At 44.4% G+C, this 16,556-nt stretch overlaps 1 protein-coding gene across 4 annotated transcripts in view; it reads right to left on the bottom strand.

The window, feature by feature from the left end:
- Nucleotides 1–15,703, bottom strand: part of LNPEP (leucyl and cystinyl aminopeptidase) — an 82,283-nt gene extending 66,580 nt beyond the window's left edge. Inside the window, exon 1 of one of the 4 annotated variants that reach the window (XM_053296112.1) lies at nucleotides 15,143–15,703. Coding sequence is in view for 1 of the 4 variants with exons in the window: in XM_053296111.1 (XP_053152086.1) it covers nucleotides 15,143–15,164 (22 nt within the window). In the remaining 3 variants the exon portion in view is untranslated. Of the gene's footprint in view, nucleotides 1–8,845; nucleotides 8,864–14,718; nucleotides 14,953–15,142 lie in introns of those variants that run through there. The other 3 variants (XM_053296111.1, XM_053296113.1, XM_053296117.1) reach the window with 3 other exon arrangements.
- Nucleotides 15,704–16,556: the final 853 nt, after the last annotated feature.

Here is a 16,556-nt window from a genome sequence, read left to right as displayed (position 1 = left end):
AGAAACTCTCTGGCACACCTGCATACTCTGATTTTCATCACAATCAGCCTTACTTGCAAAAGGCCTACCCCCCCCCCCCGCCCCCTATTGTTACACCAGGAAAGAACAATTAGACACAGTGCATTCCGTGCAGGTCCACCCTGACACTTCTAGACAGCCAAGTATGACAGTAGGAATGTGTCCCCAAGGCACATTTTGGGATATAAGTCTCCCCAGTTCCATGACTCAGTGGGCTCTCCCGTGCTATACACTGGAGACTCCAAAGGCCCCATCAAGCAATCTTTGTGCTCCCTCGTATGCTATACTTGGGTCTCCACTGGGCACTGCTTTTGCCCTCCTGCAACCTACAAGGAGTTTGAAATCACTATCTGGATCAGTCCTTTTACCAATCCATGCAGCTTGCCTCACACCCATAGGAAGCTGGACCCGTGGAGAAACCCTTCTCGTGGGCATCCCTCCCTCTACTAATCTCCACAACTCTCCTGCTTCCCCACCATGCTGAAGGAGCCAAAGTCTGCAGCCCAGAAGTCCTTGGGCCCCATCTCTCAAGCCTCTTTCTTTTGCCCACCTGGGATCTCATACAATAAGACTTTAAGCTAAAATGCCTCATTGCAGTTGGTTTCTAAGTACTTTCTTAGGATAAACTCTTAGAAGAATTTCTTTGCATTGGCTGGCAAGGAAATTCAGTGCAAGGAGACTACTGGAGTTCTGTTGCAGTGCAACTGAAAACGTTTGTGAGCCATGTTCCTCTCCCCATTCAAGTTAGCTTTAATTTGAAAAGCTAGTGCTACCTTTCTTCCTTAGAGTTCTTTCAGTTCTACTCAGCGATGTCAGCTCAATTTGCTTTGTTAATGTCATAATAAAAAATATTTCATTACTATATCTAGTGTCACTGAGTTCCACGGATCAATAGTGTGTCATGCAAAAACAACTAAACCAAATCCTATAATGACTTTTGTTTCAACTACATTCCAGATCTTTGTTTATTAGGGATGTGCATGGAAGCGGTTCGGAGGTGCTTTATGGGCCTCCGAACTGGTTTGACAGACCAGCAGTTTGGCTGATTCGAAGGGGGGGGGGATAACTAAGGACTGGGGAGAGTCTCCCCACAGTTGTCTTTTTTCTAAACTAAAAAGCCCCAGGTGTTGTAGTCTTGCCTCATAAGAAAGGTGCTCTAGGCACCTGATCATCTTGGTTGCTCTCTTCTGTACCTTCTCCAGTTCTACAATGTCCTTTTTAAGATGTGGTGACCAGAACTGTACGCAGTACTCCAAGTGTGGTCGCACCATAATTTTGTATAAGGGCATTATACTATTAGCAGTTTTATTTTCAATCCCCTTCCTAATGATCCCTAGCATGGAATTGACCTTTTTCATAGCTGCCGCACATTGAGTCTACACTTTCAATGAGCTGTCCACCACCACCCCAAGATCCCTCTCCTGGTCAGTCACCGACAGCTCAGATCCCATCAGCATATACTTGAAGTTGGGGTTTTTCATCCCAATGTGCATCACCTTACACTTGCTAACACTGAACCACATTTGCCATTTTGTTGTCCACTCCCCCAGTCTGGAGAGATCCTTTTGGAGCTCCTCACAATCCGTCTTGGATTTCACTAACCGGAAGAGTTTGGTGTCATCTGCAAATTTGGCCACCTCGCTGCTTACCCCTACTTCTAGATCATTTATGAATAAATTAAAAAGCACCGGTCCCAGTACAGATCCCTGGGGGACCCCACTTCTTACTTCCCTCCATTGTGAAAACTCTCAATTTATACCTACCGTCTGTTTCCTGTCTTTCAACCAGTTAGCAATCCACACATGTACTTGTCCCCTTATTCCCATGACCGCTAAGTTTCCTCAGGAGTCTTTGATGAGGAACTTTGTCAGAAGCTTTTGGGAAGTCCAGGTATACTACTGTATATCAACTGGATCACCTTGATCCACACACTCGTTGACACTCTCAAAGAACTCCAAAAGGTTGGTGAGGCAAGATTTACCTTTGCGGAAGCCATGCTGGCTCACTCCCAGCAGGGCCTGTTCTTCTAGGTGCTTTACAATTTTATCCTTGAGGATGCTTTCCATCAATTTGCCTGGAATGGATATTAGGCTAACCTGCCTGTAATTTCCTGGATCGCCCCTGGACCCCTTTTTGAAAATCGGTGTCACATTTGCTACTCTCCAGTCCTCTGGTACAGAGCCTGATTTCAGGGATAAGTTATATATTTTAGCAAGGAGGTCGGCAATTTCACATTTGAGTTCTTTGAGGACTCTTGGATGGATGCCATCCGGCCCTGGTGATTTGTTAGCTTTCAGTTTTTCCAGACAGTTTAAAACATCATCTCTTGTCACTTCTATCTGACTCAGCTCTCTAGCCTCCATCCCTAAAGAGCCTGGTTCAAGAACAGGTATATACTCAGTATCCTCTGCCATGAAGACAGATGCAAAGAACTCATTCAGCTTCTCTGCAACCTCCATATCCTCCTTAATAATCCCTTTCACTCCTTCATTGTCTAATGGTCCAACTGCCTCCCTCGCAGGTTTCCTGCTTCTGATGTATTTAAAGAAGTTTTTGTTATTCCTCTTGATACGGTTCAATGCACATCCCTACTGCTTATATGTTTTTTTTGGGGGGGGGGGGACTTTTAATGCTTTACAACTGGTACAGTCCTTTCCAAAAAGCCTATAGTGCTATGATTGCACATCTAGATTTGTAGTACCTTATCTACCTAATAGAAAACAACTCTGAATGTAAGACAGCCCTCTTAAAAAATAAAGGTCAAATACAGGTTTAGTCGTATTTACCTTAAAGGAAGAGGGCTCTGCTCTTAAGACAACCCCGCAATTTCTAACATCAAAGAACTTGGAAAAAACTAGTATTGGATTCAGGTAAATACAGTAAGCAAGTGGTAGAGCCCAACACAGACTTAGGTGAGATCTCTACCATGCACAATGGAGCTTACTTCTGAGTAGACACTCACTCCTTTTCTTTTTCACTCTCTCACTCAACAATATCTCTCCTCTCTCTGGGGCCATCCACACTGACCTTTCGCTCAAATTGCCACCACTTGTTTTTTCTTTTTATGAAGTGTCCATACAGAACTGGTCACATTATTTATCCAGTCTTTTACCATGTTTGTTTATTTTCCTATAACTAATTTATGTTTATTTTTGGACGCTGATTAGGGATGTGCATGGACCAGACCGGAGGCCATTATAGAGGCCTCCGAACCAGTTTGAATGTGGGCCAGGCCAGCAGTCTGGCACCGGGGGTGTGTGTCTTCCTTTAAGGGCGGGGGGTTTGCACTTACCCCTCCCGTCGCTTTCCCCCCGCCGGCGCTCCATTTTTGCGAAAGGTTTTTGGGGCAGCAGCATTCCTCCCTGCTGCCCCCATTGTTGTCCGAAAATACCAGAAGTAGCTATTGCGTGTGTGCTCGCCACCCCGTGCACCCACTGCACACGTCGCATGTTGTGTGCGCATGCAACCTGCGACATGCGCAGTAGGCGTGCGCGGGTCAGCGAGCACACAAGCAATCGCTACTTCTGGTTTTTTCGGACAACAATGGGGGCAGGGAGGAATGCTGCCGCTCCCAAAACATTTCGCAAAAACAGCACGCCGGCAGGAGAAAAGCAGCGGGAGGGGTAAGTGCAAACCCCACCACCCTTAAAGGGAGACCCCCGCCAGCGCCGGCCCGCACCTCCAAGGTTCCGTGCACATCCCTAACTCTGATCGTGTCCTGTTTAGAAAATATTTAACACATATGTTCCACCATTATGAAGCAATGACCAGTGATGTGTGTTGGGCCCAGCCTATGACCATGCTTCTTCCATCTGTCCTTTCCGTCTTATCCCCATCAATTCTGTCCCTGCCACTTCTGTTTTATATCAACTCTCCTGAATGTCATTAACAATGACACTTTGACAGCTACCCTTTCTTTGGCATTACCAGAACTTATATATTATTTCATTTATGTTCCACCCAACAGAAAATAGCTCATGGCGGTTACAATACAAAAATAAAATTATCTATAAGATAAAGTATGCTGTCGAGTTGATGTCGACTCCTGGTGACCACAGAGCCCTGTGGTTGTCTATGGTAGAATACAAGAGGGGTTTACCATTGCCATCTCCCACGCAATATGAGATGATGCCTTTCAGCATCTTCCTATATTGCTGCTGCCCGATATAGGTGCTTACCAGCGGGGATTCAAACTAGCAACCTCTGGCTTGCTATTCAAGTCATTTCCCCACTGCGCCATTAGGTAGCTCTCCAAGGAAGACTGACCTCTCATACCCATGGAAAGCACATTCCACAGCCAAGGGGTGGCTACTGAGAAGGCCTGATACCAAGTGGCCACCAGATGAACTGATGGCACCTGAAGACTGACCTCCCCTGATGATCTTAATGAGTGGTGGGGATTTTGAAGAGAAATGCACTCTCTCAGATAATCTTGGCTCAAGCAATTGTGGACTTCAAAAGGTAATAACCAGCACTTTATATTTTGCCTGGGAAGAGCCAATGCAGCTGTTTAAGAACAGGCATGATATGGTCTCTCTGGACTACCTTGGAGGCCAATCTGGCTGCTGCATTTTGGACTAACTGAACTTTCTGGACTACTTACAAAGGCAACCCTATCTAGAGCACATTGCAGTAGTTCAACCTGTAGGTTACCAGCTGATGCATCTCTCTTTTGAGGTCATTCTCTTCGAGGAACAGATGGAGCCATCATATCAGCTGGAGCTGATTAAAAAATGCTCTTTGCTCTCCTTTAATTTTAATTTATTTTTGCACTATTTTTAAATATACCATTATACTGATATACATAGCATTACCATTTGCACTAGAATGCAACAAAATAAAATTGGTTGCTGCCAATACAATTCCAATAAAATCAGAGCAATCCACTTTTGAAAACTTTCTGAGGCGAAAGGTCTGGGGTGGATTGCAGTCTCCTCCCCATACCCATTTTTAAGCTTGCACTGTCTTTTTTCAACAAAGCCATATTGGCAGAGGGTCTTCAAAGGCTAATAAGATGAAAAATTGATTTGTCACTTTCCCCCCTCCAAAACAACAAAAACGCATCCCACAGTTGACCCAAATTTCTGAACGTATTTAAAGGGACAAGAATGAAAGACAGGCAAGCTACTCTTGGCCAAAAATAGGTTGCCAATAGGAATGTGCTCGAACCAGTCCAGCATTTAAGCCGGTTCGGCGGCAGGGGGGCCCTTTAAGGGGCAGGGAGGGTGCCATTACCTTCCCCGCTGCTTTCCCCCCACCGGCGCTTTCCCCAAAACCACTGGTGCGGGGCTGTAGTATACCTCCCTGCAGCCCCAGTCAACATCATACTGGAAGTGGCCCACACATATGTGCACATCAGTCAACATCCTTGGTGTGGCCACACCATAGATTTTCAATCTCTTTCCTAATTATTCTTGTCATGGAATTTGCCTTTTTCACAGCTGTTGCACACTGGGTCTTTTTCACTAAGCTATCCATTTATGTCCCCAACATCTATTTCCTGGTTAGTTACCACCAGTTCAGACCCCATCAGGGTTAGAAATTTCTGCCTCAATGTAAATCACTTTACACTTACATTGACTCTCATTTGCCAATGTGTTGCCAAGATTAGAGAGCCTTTTGGAGTTCTTTGTAATATATATATACTCTGAAACTGAACTTGATATTTATCAATAGAAATGATAAATAGATATTTATCAATAGAATTGATAAATATCCATAGAAATTGATAGTTATCAAGCCCTTTCTTAAAATCTATATACCATTCCCCTTCATACAGAACTCCAGTGATCAGGTGTCCAACAGATTAGAGTGAAATCAGGGCTACCAAAAATAAAGTACTGGTTTCTATATATTTGGTAGATTTCCTATAATGCAGAAGTATGTTTATACATTGAAAGAAAAATATCTACAAATACATAGCTTTGCAAGCTTCCAGAACCTACATATTGTTCAGAACTCTAGTCAGAGCAATTTTTTTTTTTTTAAAGAAAGAAAACTGAGGGTAAGAAAGTGGGATGGAACAGGCTTGTAGCAAGTCTCATGGAGGTTTTTCACACATGGCTCTATGCCTCGGGGTATCTGAAGAACGAATCTGCTTTGCAGAGGATTTGAGACATTTTAATTCGAGGGATTAGATGGACCATTCACATAGCCATCAGCACCTCCTTCGCATAGCCATCAAAACCTGTCAGAGAAAGCAGAAGCCCCAGAGTTGTTGTTTTTTTTCAAAAGCTGCTGGAAATAGAGGATTTTTTTACCCCGGACATAACTCGGGCTAAGCAAGAATTCGTAGCCTCCATTCGGAGAGAATCTAAATCCTGTCTCTCCTGGTCCCTGATAGCCCGCAGGGAGGTCAGATTAAATCCAGCGGATATGTGGAGTGGCACACTCCGATCAGGATTGGATTTGGCAGGGGAGGGGGGGAGCCCTGTCTGTAAAACTTCATGGAGAGTGATCCACAACGAGGATTAGGGATGTGGGGCAAGTATTCCATTACTCTTCTTCCATCTACCAAGGATGTTACAGGACAAAGGGAAAGGGTCATCTTTTCGTTTTCTCGCTCTCCAGACCATGCTACATAGCAATAAATGCCCAATTTGAAATGTGTCCATTTTGCAATTTATAGCACAGCAGGGGAAGGCCTAGAAGAAGTGGCCCACTTCCTCTAGGCATCCCACTGCTGTGCTATAAATTCAAGTGGGAAAGGGAAAGGGTGACCTTTTTCTTTTCTTCCTTCTGAAACTCTCTCACCCACAATACCCAAACAACACTACAAGGCTCTTCTTATTCCAGGCTGACTGGAGCCCTGTAGAGCACTCCTTAGAGGCTTGGAGTACAAGGCAAAATTTTGTTGCAAGTCACACTTGTATATTGTACATCATTAAATTTCTAATAAAGGTCAATTAAAAGCATTTTTGGAATGATTCAAGGTTTTTTTAAAAAATTATGATAGCTCCACTTAAGTTTCTTCTACAGGTTCCCATTTTAAGAGAGTGAGGAATCCTCAATATTTTCCTGAAATATTCTAGCTCTGATGTTTCAGAAAGTGAGCCAGGCATACACTTAAAAATCTGAGAGTTTATGTTTTTCACACCTAAGGAACAATTTGTACAATATTCTTGAAGCTGCGTGCAATTAAATATGCATAACAATTCTATCAGAAGTTTCATCAGTAGATCATATTATTCTTTTTGGCAATCCACAGTGAAATCCAAGGATAGTGGTGCTGTTCAGTTGCCCCCAGTCTCTTGTACATAATCATGTTTGGTCACTGATGATAACAATATCTCTGCCAGCCTCCACTATGCCAGAATTATTTTTGAGAATATGCATACAGTAATGTTCTGAGAGGAAGTTATCTTATGCTTTTATGGTAAGTTAGACCAAGATAGCATATAAAATGTCAACAGAGCAGACAGAAATCAGGCCAAATGAGATATGGATTATGCTTATCAGCACTCTTAATCCATTTCATTTAAATGTACCAGCAGAAAATGTTTACAGAACTACTGAATCAGAAGTTATCAGTGTGTCTCATTTTCCCTCAGTCTCATAGCAATACTGGTGTATTCCCAAAGTTCAGGGGAAAGAAGTCTGCCAATACACTTAATTTCATCATCAATCATTTGTGTAGTTATATTCTCCCATGCTCCATATATTAGTTAAATCTGAATAGGCTGGTGTGTCCCCTACTTCTGCATGAGGAAGAGATGGCAATCCCAGGGTGTACATACATCCAGTGTCATTGCTTGTATTACCTGGAGCATTATTTATGTAATCTCGATCCTGCTGTTGCCTTTCATACTAGTAAAGGAAAGAAACAGTTGTGCTGTCAAGTCAGTGTAGACTCCTGGCGACCACAGAGTCATGTGGTTCTCTTGGAAGAATACAGGAGTGGTTTACCATTGCCTTCTGAGTACGAGTAGATGCCATTCAGCACCTTCCTATATCGTTGCTGCCCGATATAGGAGTTCCCCATATTCTGGGGAAAACACCAGGAGGGATTCGAACCAACAGCCTCCTGCTCTCTAGGCTCTCTAGGTTGCTTCCCCACTGTGCCATCCAAATATTTTTCTGTGTTCACTGCTCAATAGTCTCAGATGTACTTTCATCTATAGCAAATAAGCCAATTATGGAAAATGGCCATAACTACCAAGGAATACAAGAATATAAATGTAACTTCTATTCTTCTTGTGTGTGTGTGTGTTTTTTAAAGGCTTGTGTGCCCTTGCCCTAACTTGGACACATAGAGCCTTGCTAAAGCCTACTCTTGGCACATTATAGCCTCCATTCCAGATGTGTAGTTTGAAGGTGGAAAAAGCTGGGGCACCTCAAATCCAATTGGTTCATTATGCCAATAGTCTAGTTCATGTGCTTATAGAAGTAAATTTTTTTTTTAAAGGAAGTGTGCAAGAGCAAGCACAAGCACAGATTGAGGTACACTAGTTACATAGGCTTTGTTAAATTTTTAAAAAAACCCACTACTGGATTGTTGGAACACAACACACAAACCAGTTGATCTAAGTGAAAATGATAATCTGTTACAGATATTGTACACAAAAGATCTTGCCTTAAACAGAATAAAATAGGTTTCCTTCGAGTCCATTCCAGTGTCACAATGTTATTTCAGGTAAAACTAGAATCTTACCATGGGCTTATGGTAAGCAATACCTTAATTTGGGGTAACTTCATTAGTGTTAGTGTGGGTCTGACAGAGGATGCTGGTACATGCAAATGAAGAGAATCAGACTCTTGCATTTTGTGCAAGTTTGGAATACACAGTCAAGCAGATTTTAAAAATATTATTTTGAACTGGATAGATTACCTATCAGAGTTGAAGAAACAAGGCTGCAACAATTTCTTTTAAAAAGTTATGACTCTGCTAAAAACTTGCAGGGATGTCTTTGATAGCTGTCCCTCAGGTCCAGAGATTGAAAATAAGCATAACAAGGCAGTCAAGGGAAAGAGAGAGGTCCTGGCTGAAAACCAACTCATTTGTATCTTACCGAGAAGGATTTTTATTTGAAGAGAACAAAACAAAACATGGCTGGATTAGTTCATTTGCACATGTGCCTCCTTACTCTGTGCCTCCTTTCCCTGTCCAAACACCATTTCACATCAAGACTGAGAAATGCACCTTTATTATTAATAAAGATGGACTGAACTATATTTTTAGAACCTAGAAGTGAGAAAACAAGAACTTAAAGGTCATTCACACAACCCTGTACAGTGGGGCAGGGAGGGAGGCAGGATTGCACTTACCTTCCTCCCAGATGATATTTTCCCTTCCTTGGGCCATGCGGCTTGCGTGCCCCACATGAACTGTGCTGCCAGGAGCAGCGCAGCCAATTGGAGGCCAGGGAAATGCAGACCAGCCTCCAGAAATCGCACAATACAATGCACAAGGAGCATGATGCATTGGGGGATTCCCCACTGCTGGGCACTCGGTTTTGTGGCTGCTTGGGCTGCAGGTAGCCCAAGCAGCCACATGAGCAGAAAAGGATGTAGAAGGGCATGCTCACACCCTTCTACCTCAGTAAAAGCCCAAGTAAAAAACATGGGCTATCCAATAGGGCAGTGCTGGGATCAGGCCCGATCCCAGTGCTGCAAACAAGTAGACCTATCCAGGTAGGGCTGTGCCAGCCTGCTCATGTGAACAGCCTCATTTATTTATTTATCTATCTATCTATCCATCACATTTACATACCGCCCAAACTTCTGTCTCTGGGTGGTTAACATAAAACAATTAAAACACATATAAAAAGTTAAAACAACTCAACAATTTAAAATCAACCACAAAATTAAAACCAACAAATTTAAAAGGCTGAGAAAGCTTGGTTAAAAAGATGGATTTTAAAGATGTTTTTTTTTAATTGCCAGAGATGCAGAGGATCATATCTTAGTGGGGAGTGCATCCCACAATCTTAGGGCAGCAACCGAGAAGGCCTGTCTCTGCGTAGGCATCAGAGTTGGCAGTAACTGGAGATGGACCTCCTCAGATGACCTCAATGGGCGGTGGGGCTCAAAGTGAAGAAGCCGCTCTCTTAAATACTCAGGGCCTAAATCGTTTAGGGCTTTATAAGTTATAACTAGCACTTTGTATTTTGCCTGGAAACCTATTGGCAGCCAGTGTAACTCCATCAGCAAAGGACTGTGGTCTCTCCAAGATGACCCAGAGACCAACCTGGCTGCCGCATTCTGAACCAACTGAAGTTTCCGGACTACGTACAAAGGCAGCCCCACGTAGAGTGCATTACAAAAGTCAAGTCTAGAGGTCACCAACAGATGTACCACTGTTTTGTGGTCATTGATCTCGAGAAACGGACGCAGCTGGTGTATCAGCTGGAGCTGATAGAAAGCACCCCTGGCCACCTCCTCAACCTGAGAAACTAGGGAGAGGTGTGGATCCAGAAGTACTCCCAGACTGCAAACCTGTTCCTTTTGGGGAAGTGTTACCCCATCTAGAATAGGTACATAAAAATCGTCTCTAGAGTTCTGACCCTGAACAGTAAGTACCTCCGTCTTATCTGGATTCAGCTTCAGTTTATTCTCCCTCATCCAGCCCATTACCACTTCCAGGCAGGCATTTAAGGAGGATATGCCAGCTCCTGAAGAAGTTGACATGGAGAAGTAGATCTGGGTGTCATCAGCATACTGGTAACACCCAGCTCCAAATCCCCTGATGATCTCTCCCAGGGGTTTCATGTAGATATTAAAAAGCATTGGAGAGAGTACGGAGCCTTGAGGGACACCATACTTAAGCTCAGATTTTGAAGAGCAACGATCTCCAATCAAAACCATCTGGAATCTATCAGAGAGGTAGGAGCAGAACCACTGTAAAACAATGCCCCCCACACCCAACACTCTCAGACGTTCCAGAAGGATACTATGGTCGCGATAGTATCGAAAGCTGCCAAGAGATCCAAAAGGACCAACAGAATCACAATTCCTCTGTCGATTCCTAATTGGAGATCATCCATCAGGCTGACCAAGGGAGTCTCCACCACATAGCCCACCCAGATGGGTCTAGATAATGGGTCTAGATAAACAGTTTCCTCCAAGACCGCCTGGAGCTGAGAGGCCACCACCCTATCAATTACCTTGCACAACCATGGGAGGTTGGAGACAAGCCTATAATTGCTCAGCTCTGAGGGATCTAATGAAGGCTTCTTTAGAAGAGGTCTAATGATTGTCTCCTTAAGACAAGGAGGCATCCTGCCCTCCCTCAGAGAAGCATTTATGATTTCCACCAGGCCGCCTACAATATCCTCCCTGCTAGATAGAACAAGCCATGTTGGACAAGGATCAAGAGAACAAGTGGTAGGCCTCATCGCTCCAAGCAGCTTGTCCACATCCTCAGGAGTCACAAACTGAAACCGATCCAGTCCAATCACATAAGAGGAGTTGTTGGGCACCTCCAGTTTAGACATCAAATTAATTGTGGGGTCTCCATCTAGGTCGGCCCGAATCAGAGAGATTTTATCTGTGAAAAACTCTTTAAACACATCGCAGTGGGTAATTGATGACTCCAAATTTTGGTTCAAGGGATGGGGAGCAGATACTAGTCCCCTCACAACCCTGAACAACTTCACTGGACGTGAACTCGCAGAAGCAATACAGGCAGAAAAGAACTGCTTCTTTGCCAAATGTATCGCCTGAGCATAGATCTTTAAATGTGCTCTATGTTGTAATCTGTTGGATTTGAGTAGAGTCTTTCTCCACTGGCGCTTCAGTCACCTACCTTGCCGCTTCAGCCCCCGGAGATCTCCCGTATACCAAGGGGCCATTTTGAAGTGGGTCAGAGGGGATGCTTTTAACTGCTGGGCTACTCTTTTACCTTCCTTTTTGCCTCCTACTTGCTGAGCTGCATTTCACATTTACCCAATACTTTGTGGACTCACTTCCTTGGCTTTGGATCCTCCTCAGCTGTTCCAGAAACACCACATTTGTATTCACTTTTCAGCCAGGATTGATGAAAAGCTATACAACCAAAATTTCTTGAGATGAATGTCCTCAAAACGGTGGTACATATGCTGGTAACCTCTAGACTGGATTACTGCAATGCGCTCTATGTGTGACTCCCTTTGTACATAGTCCAGAAACTCCAGTTGGTTCAGAATGTGGCAGCTAGGTTGGTCTCTGGGTCATCTATGAGAGACTATATTACTCCCGTGTTGAAAGAACTACACTGGCTGCTGATACGTTTCCGGGAAAAATACAAGGTAATGGTTATGACCTATAAAGCCCTAAGCAGCTTAGGCTCTGGGTATTTAAGAGAATGTCTTCTTCACCATGAGCCCCACCGCCTCTTAAGATCTTCTGGAGAGGTTCATCTGTGGTTGCTGCCAACTCATTTGGTGGCTACTCGGGAATGGGCCTTCTCCGTTGCTGCCCCTGGACTTTGGAATGTGCTCCCTGTTGAAATAAGAGCCTCCCCATCTTTGGCAACTTCTTAAAAGACACATTTTAATTCACCCAGGCTTTTAATTAGATTTATGGTTTAAATTTTTAATGTTGGTTTTAAATGATTTTAATTTTAATGATTTTAATGTTTAAATGATTTTAATTGTTTGATTGATTTAGTTTTTTATTTTAATTGTTAACTGATTGTAATTGTTTTTAGTTTGATGTAAACCACCCTGAGCCAAAGAAAGAAAGAAAGAAAGAAAGAGAAAGAAAGAGAAAGAAAGAAAGAAAGAAAGAGAAATTCAAAAGCTACCTTGAGAGTATGGTGAACAAAAAAACTGGGTATAAATGTTTTAAATAGGTTATGCCAGGATGAATGATCATGCAAACACATCCAAAGTAACATTCCTCAAAGCTGCTTCTTTCTATCCCCAAACCAAAGAGATTTTAGGATAATATTGTGCATCTGAAATATTATTGGGAAGGGAGGCATTTCTACATCTGTACAAAAGTATTTCCTTTATTAGGGAAAAAAAATGTAACTCTGCTCACCCATACTTTACCACCATCATAGAAAGACACTTCCATCTATGTGGTTCAAGAACTGCAGTAATGAGTTCCACAGGAGTTTTACAAACAACCCTGACATGTCTCAGCAGGCTGCCCCCAGGGGAGCATTTCATGTACAGGCAATGCCACATAGATTATCCTAGAGCTAAAGGAGTCCCCCCACCCCCGCCACTCACTATGTTACTGGGAAACCCCCATGTTCTCCTTGCAACACTAAATGCAAGGGTCATTTACAGGAAATTAGTAGGCAGGAAGCAGTGCATCACACTTCTACCCCCAACTCAAGTAAATGCTTCTTCCAGGCTGTTCTAAATAATTTTTGCTTTAGCTAGGTTCTGAAACCAAAAGGCAAACTTAGCAAGAGAAAAGACAGCCTCAGGGGAGCACTTGCAGGGGAGAACTTTAAAGTTGCAAAGGTAGGCCCTTGCAAAGGTAAACTGACTCCTCCCCTACCTAAGTGCTCCCTCACATTTTCTTGGCAAATGCAGATGTGAGAGCAGAGAGAACATGTTATTGCTAGAAAACATGAAATACATGGAACTACATGTTGTCTAGGCAAATGCATGTTCTCAAATCTACATTCGCCTAGATTATTTATATACCACCCTGAGCCATTTTGGAAGGGCGGTATATAAATTGAATAAATAAATAAATAAAGTGGCACCTTTTACCTAACATGAATGTATGCCATCATTTGTTACCGGGGGCAGCTACAAGGCAGTAATAAATGGCAAGCCTGCCCTTAAATGAGTTTCAATTAAAAATGCAAAAAAAGTTGCAAAGCTGTACAAACATCCCACCATTTCCATTTTAACTTTCAATCTATCGTCTTCTAAAACAAAACTTACCAAGATACCATCTCTCTTTTTTAGAACCTAGAATGTTGCTTTGAAACGAAAGCAAACATTTTCACACCTGCTGCTTTATGTCAATCTTATAGCCTGCTCAATAGATTTCCCTCTGAAACAACATTTTTGATCCTAAACTACTGTGTAATTTTGGTATTTTAAAGACATCTATTGCAATCCACCTTAACTACAGCCAAAATAACTGCAGCGAATATAGTTCTTACACACTGATGAAGGCTACATTTATCTCATGTACACAGTATGAGAGAAAATTATTAATTTAGCAATGACGACACTGAATCTCTACGAAGGATAAACAAACACACACAAACCGCTCACAGCACTTGCATCGAGAACTAAAAAAGTATTCATTTCTTATTCCTTTTACTCAGATGAGGGCTGGTTTACTGACACTACATAAATAGCAGCGATCGTTATATTCGGTTTGAGCTCCTGATTAGGTGTGGAGGAGAAGGCTTCTCCTCCCAGATTACTTAAAGTGGTTCAGTAATTGGTTCAGTAACTCAGCCTCTAGGAACCCCACTCTACTGAAGCAGACCCACCAGAATCAGGGCCTGCTGAAAGGACGTCAGTCCTTCTCAAGTCCCCATGTTTTATCATGGCTTCATTCAGGAAATAAACAAGAGCATGTGGGCTCTTGGGCAGGGCAAGGGAGTCCATTCGTCTCCATTGCTCGCGCATGTGCTTTTTCTGACAAGCCAAGTGTGGAGGAAGAACGACTGTCACTCACTTTAGCTCTGGGCTGGCTAGAGAGGGCTTACAGCTCAAAGGATAAGGTGGTCAAATCAGTCACCTTCCCGCACTTTAAAGAGGCAGCAAGCCTCTCCACTTCCACAAAAACATGTAAACCCACCCTTCCTTTTCCGAAAGGGTCACTTCACCACCCTAGAGCCAAGGAGCTTTTAACACAAGGCGGTTTCGCGCCAGGCAAGCCAAGGAGACGCCTTCTCCTTTCCGCCACTTTCTCCTCGTCCACCACCTCCCTGGCTGAAGCACCGACGCCTCAACAACTGTGCCTGGAGGCCGGGGGCGGCCTCTCTAGCTGACGTTTGGGAGGAGACCCCCTGCCCTTCAGGCGGCCTGTAGCGGTGCGGCCTTGGGGATGCAGCAAGTTTCTCTTCCTGGCAGCGGCGCCGCCCGGGGCACGGCCCCTCCCGGGCTGCAGCCTGAGGGCCAGTTGGCTCCTGCTGGGCGAGAGGTCCTTCAGCACCAAGCGCGGGGGAGTCGGGTTACAGCTGGCGCGCAGATAGGCCAGGCAGAGGGGCTGTTGTACTCACCGCTGTTAGAGAAGGGCTCCATTTTCCTGCTGCGGGGCGACCAGAAGCCCAAACAAGGAGGAAAGAAACGCACAGAGCGAAGCAGAAGAAGCCGCCGCCGCCGCCGCGGCTCCTCCTCACTCCTTTTTCTTGCCCTCCTCCTCCTCCCGGGGTGGCTGTTGCTGCTTCTGCTGCTGCATATTGCCAGAGCAAACGCTTCTGCTGGTCCTGCAGTTGCAGTCGCCGCTGCCAACGGGAGAACAACAACAACAAGAGCTCTTCAGATGGGAGCAGGAAGAAGGCCAAGACGAGGGTCGCCGCTGAGTCTGGCTCGGCCCGCTTCCTTCTCGCGGCAAAGGAGACTCCGGCGCGCGCGGCTCTTATTAGCTTTGCCCTCCGAGCGAGCCCGCTCCGACCATTTTCCACTTGGGGGATTTCTCCCCAACCCCTCCCCTTGCTAGGGCTGGGCTGCTTCAGACCGAGGAGTAGTAGCAGCCGCTTCTGCTGCGGCCGCCTCTTCTCCGCGGGGGCTCCCAAGAGCAGGCAATGAGAAGAGCAAGCCTTTAGCCTACACTGGAGTCTTAGATCTAGTGGCATCTCCTCCGCCATATCCACAAGACGACAAGTTCTTACGCACGCTTCGTTTACACGGCATATAACACCATTGCTTTGCATTTCGGCTCAATTCACCTAGATAGCTGCCACCCTAGTTCCCGGTTTCCCCACCATTGATTGGAATTCTCATAAGCGGATTCGACTCGAGTTGGACTGCAAAACTTTACTAGAGAGTAAGATCCACTGGATCCAGTGCGACTGAATCACGAGTGAACACGCTAGTGATCGGACTTCATAAATTTCCATTAAAACCACCCTTTAGTGGCCGTAATTGTGAGCGCTATAGCTCACAAGTTCTTAGGGGTTACTTTTTACGTCAAATTATGCACTCCTGATTTCTGTTGTTCACTTTCCTTGCTATCTTTATACATAAAACCCTCCGCCGACCCTGACACACGTCACCACCTCTACAAAGCCTGCATTCTTAGTGTGTCAAAACAGTTATAAAATGAAGCTAGGCTGGTAAGGCATAAAAGTGTGCTGTCGAGTCGATGTCGACTCCTGGCAACCACAGAGCCATATGGTTTGCTTTAAGGGTTTACCATTGCAATCTCCTGTGCAGCATGAGATGATGCCTTTCAGCATCTTCCTATATCGCTGCTGCCCGATATAGGTGTTTCCCATAGTCTGGGAAACATACCAGCGGGGATTTAAACTGTGAACCTCTGGCTTGCTATTCAAGTCATTTCCCCGCTGCACCATTGGTAAGGCATAGTGCATAGATTTACCAGTGGAGTTAGCAACTTTCTGCCCCTGTGGTTCCTGTGACTTTTGTCATAACAAGTAGAAATTCAGCAGAGTTCACCAGAGTGCAAGTGAG

Source organism: Hemicordylus capensis, chromosome 2, assembly GCF_027244095.1.
Source record: "Hemicordylus capensis ecotype Gifberg chromosome 2, rHemCap1.1.pri, whole genome shotgun sequence".
Taxonomy (NCBI): domain Eukaryota; kingdom Metazoa; phylum Chordata; class Lepidosauria; order Squamata; family Cordylidae; genus Hemicordylus; species Hemicordylus capensis.
This window is presented reverse-complemented; position numbering and strand designations above follow the sequence as displayed.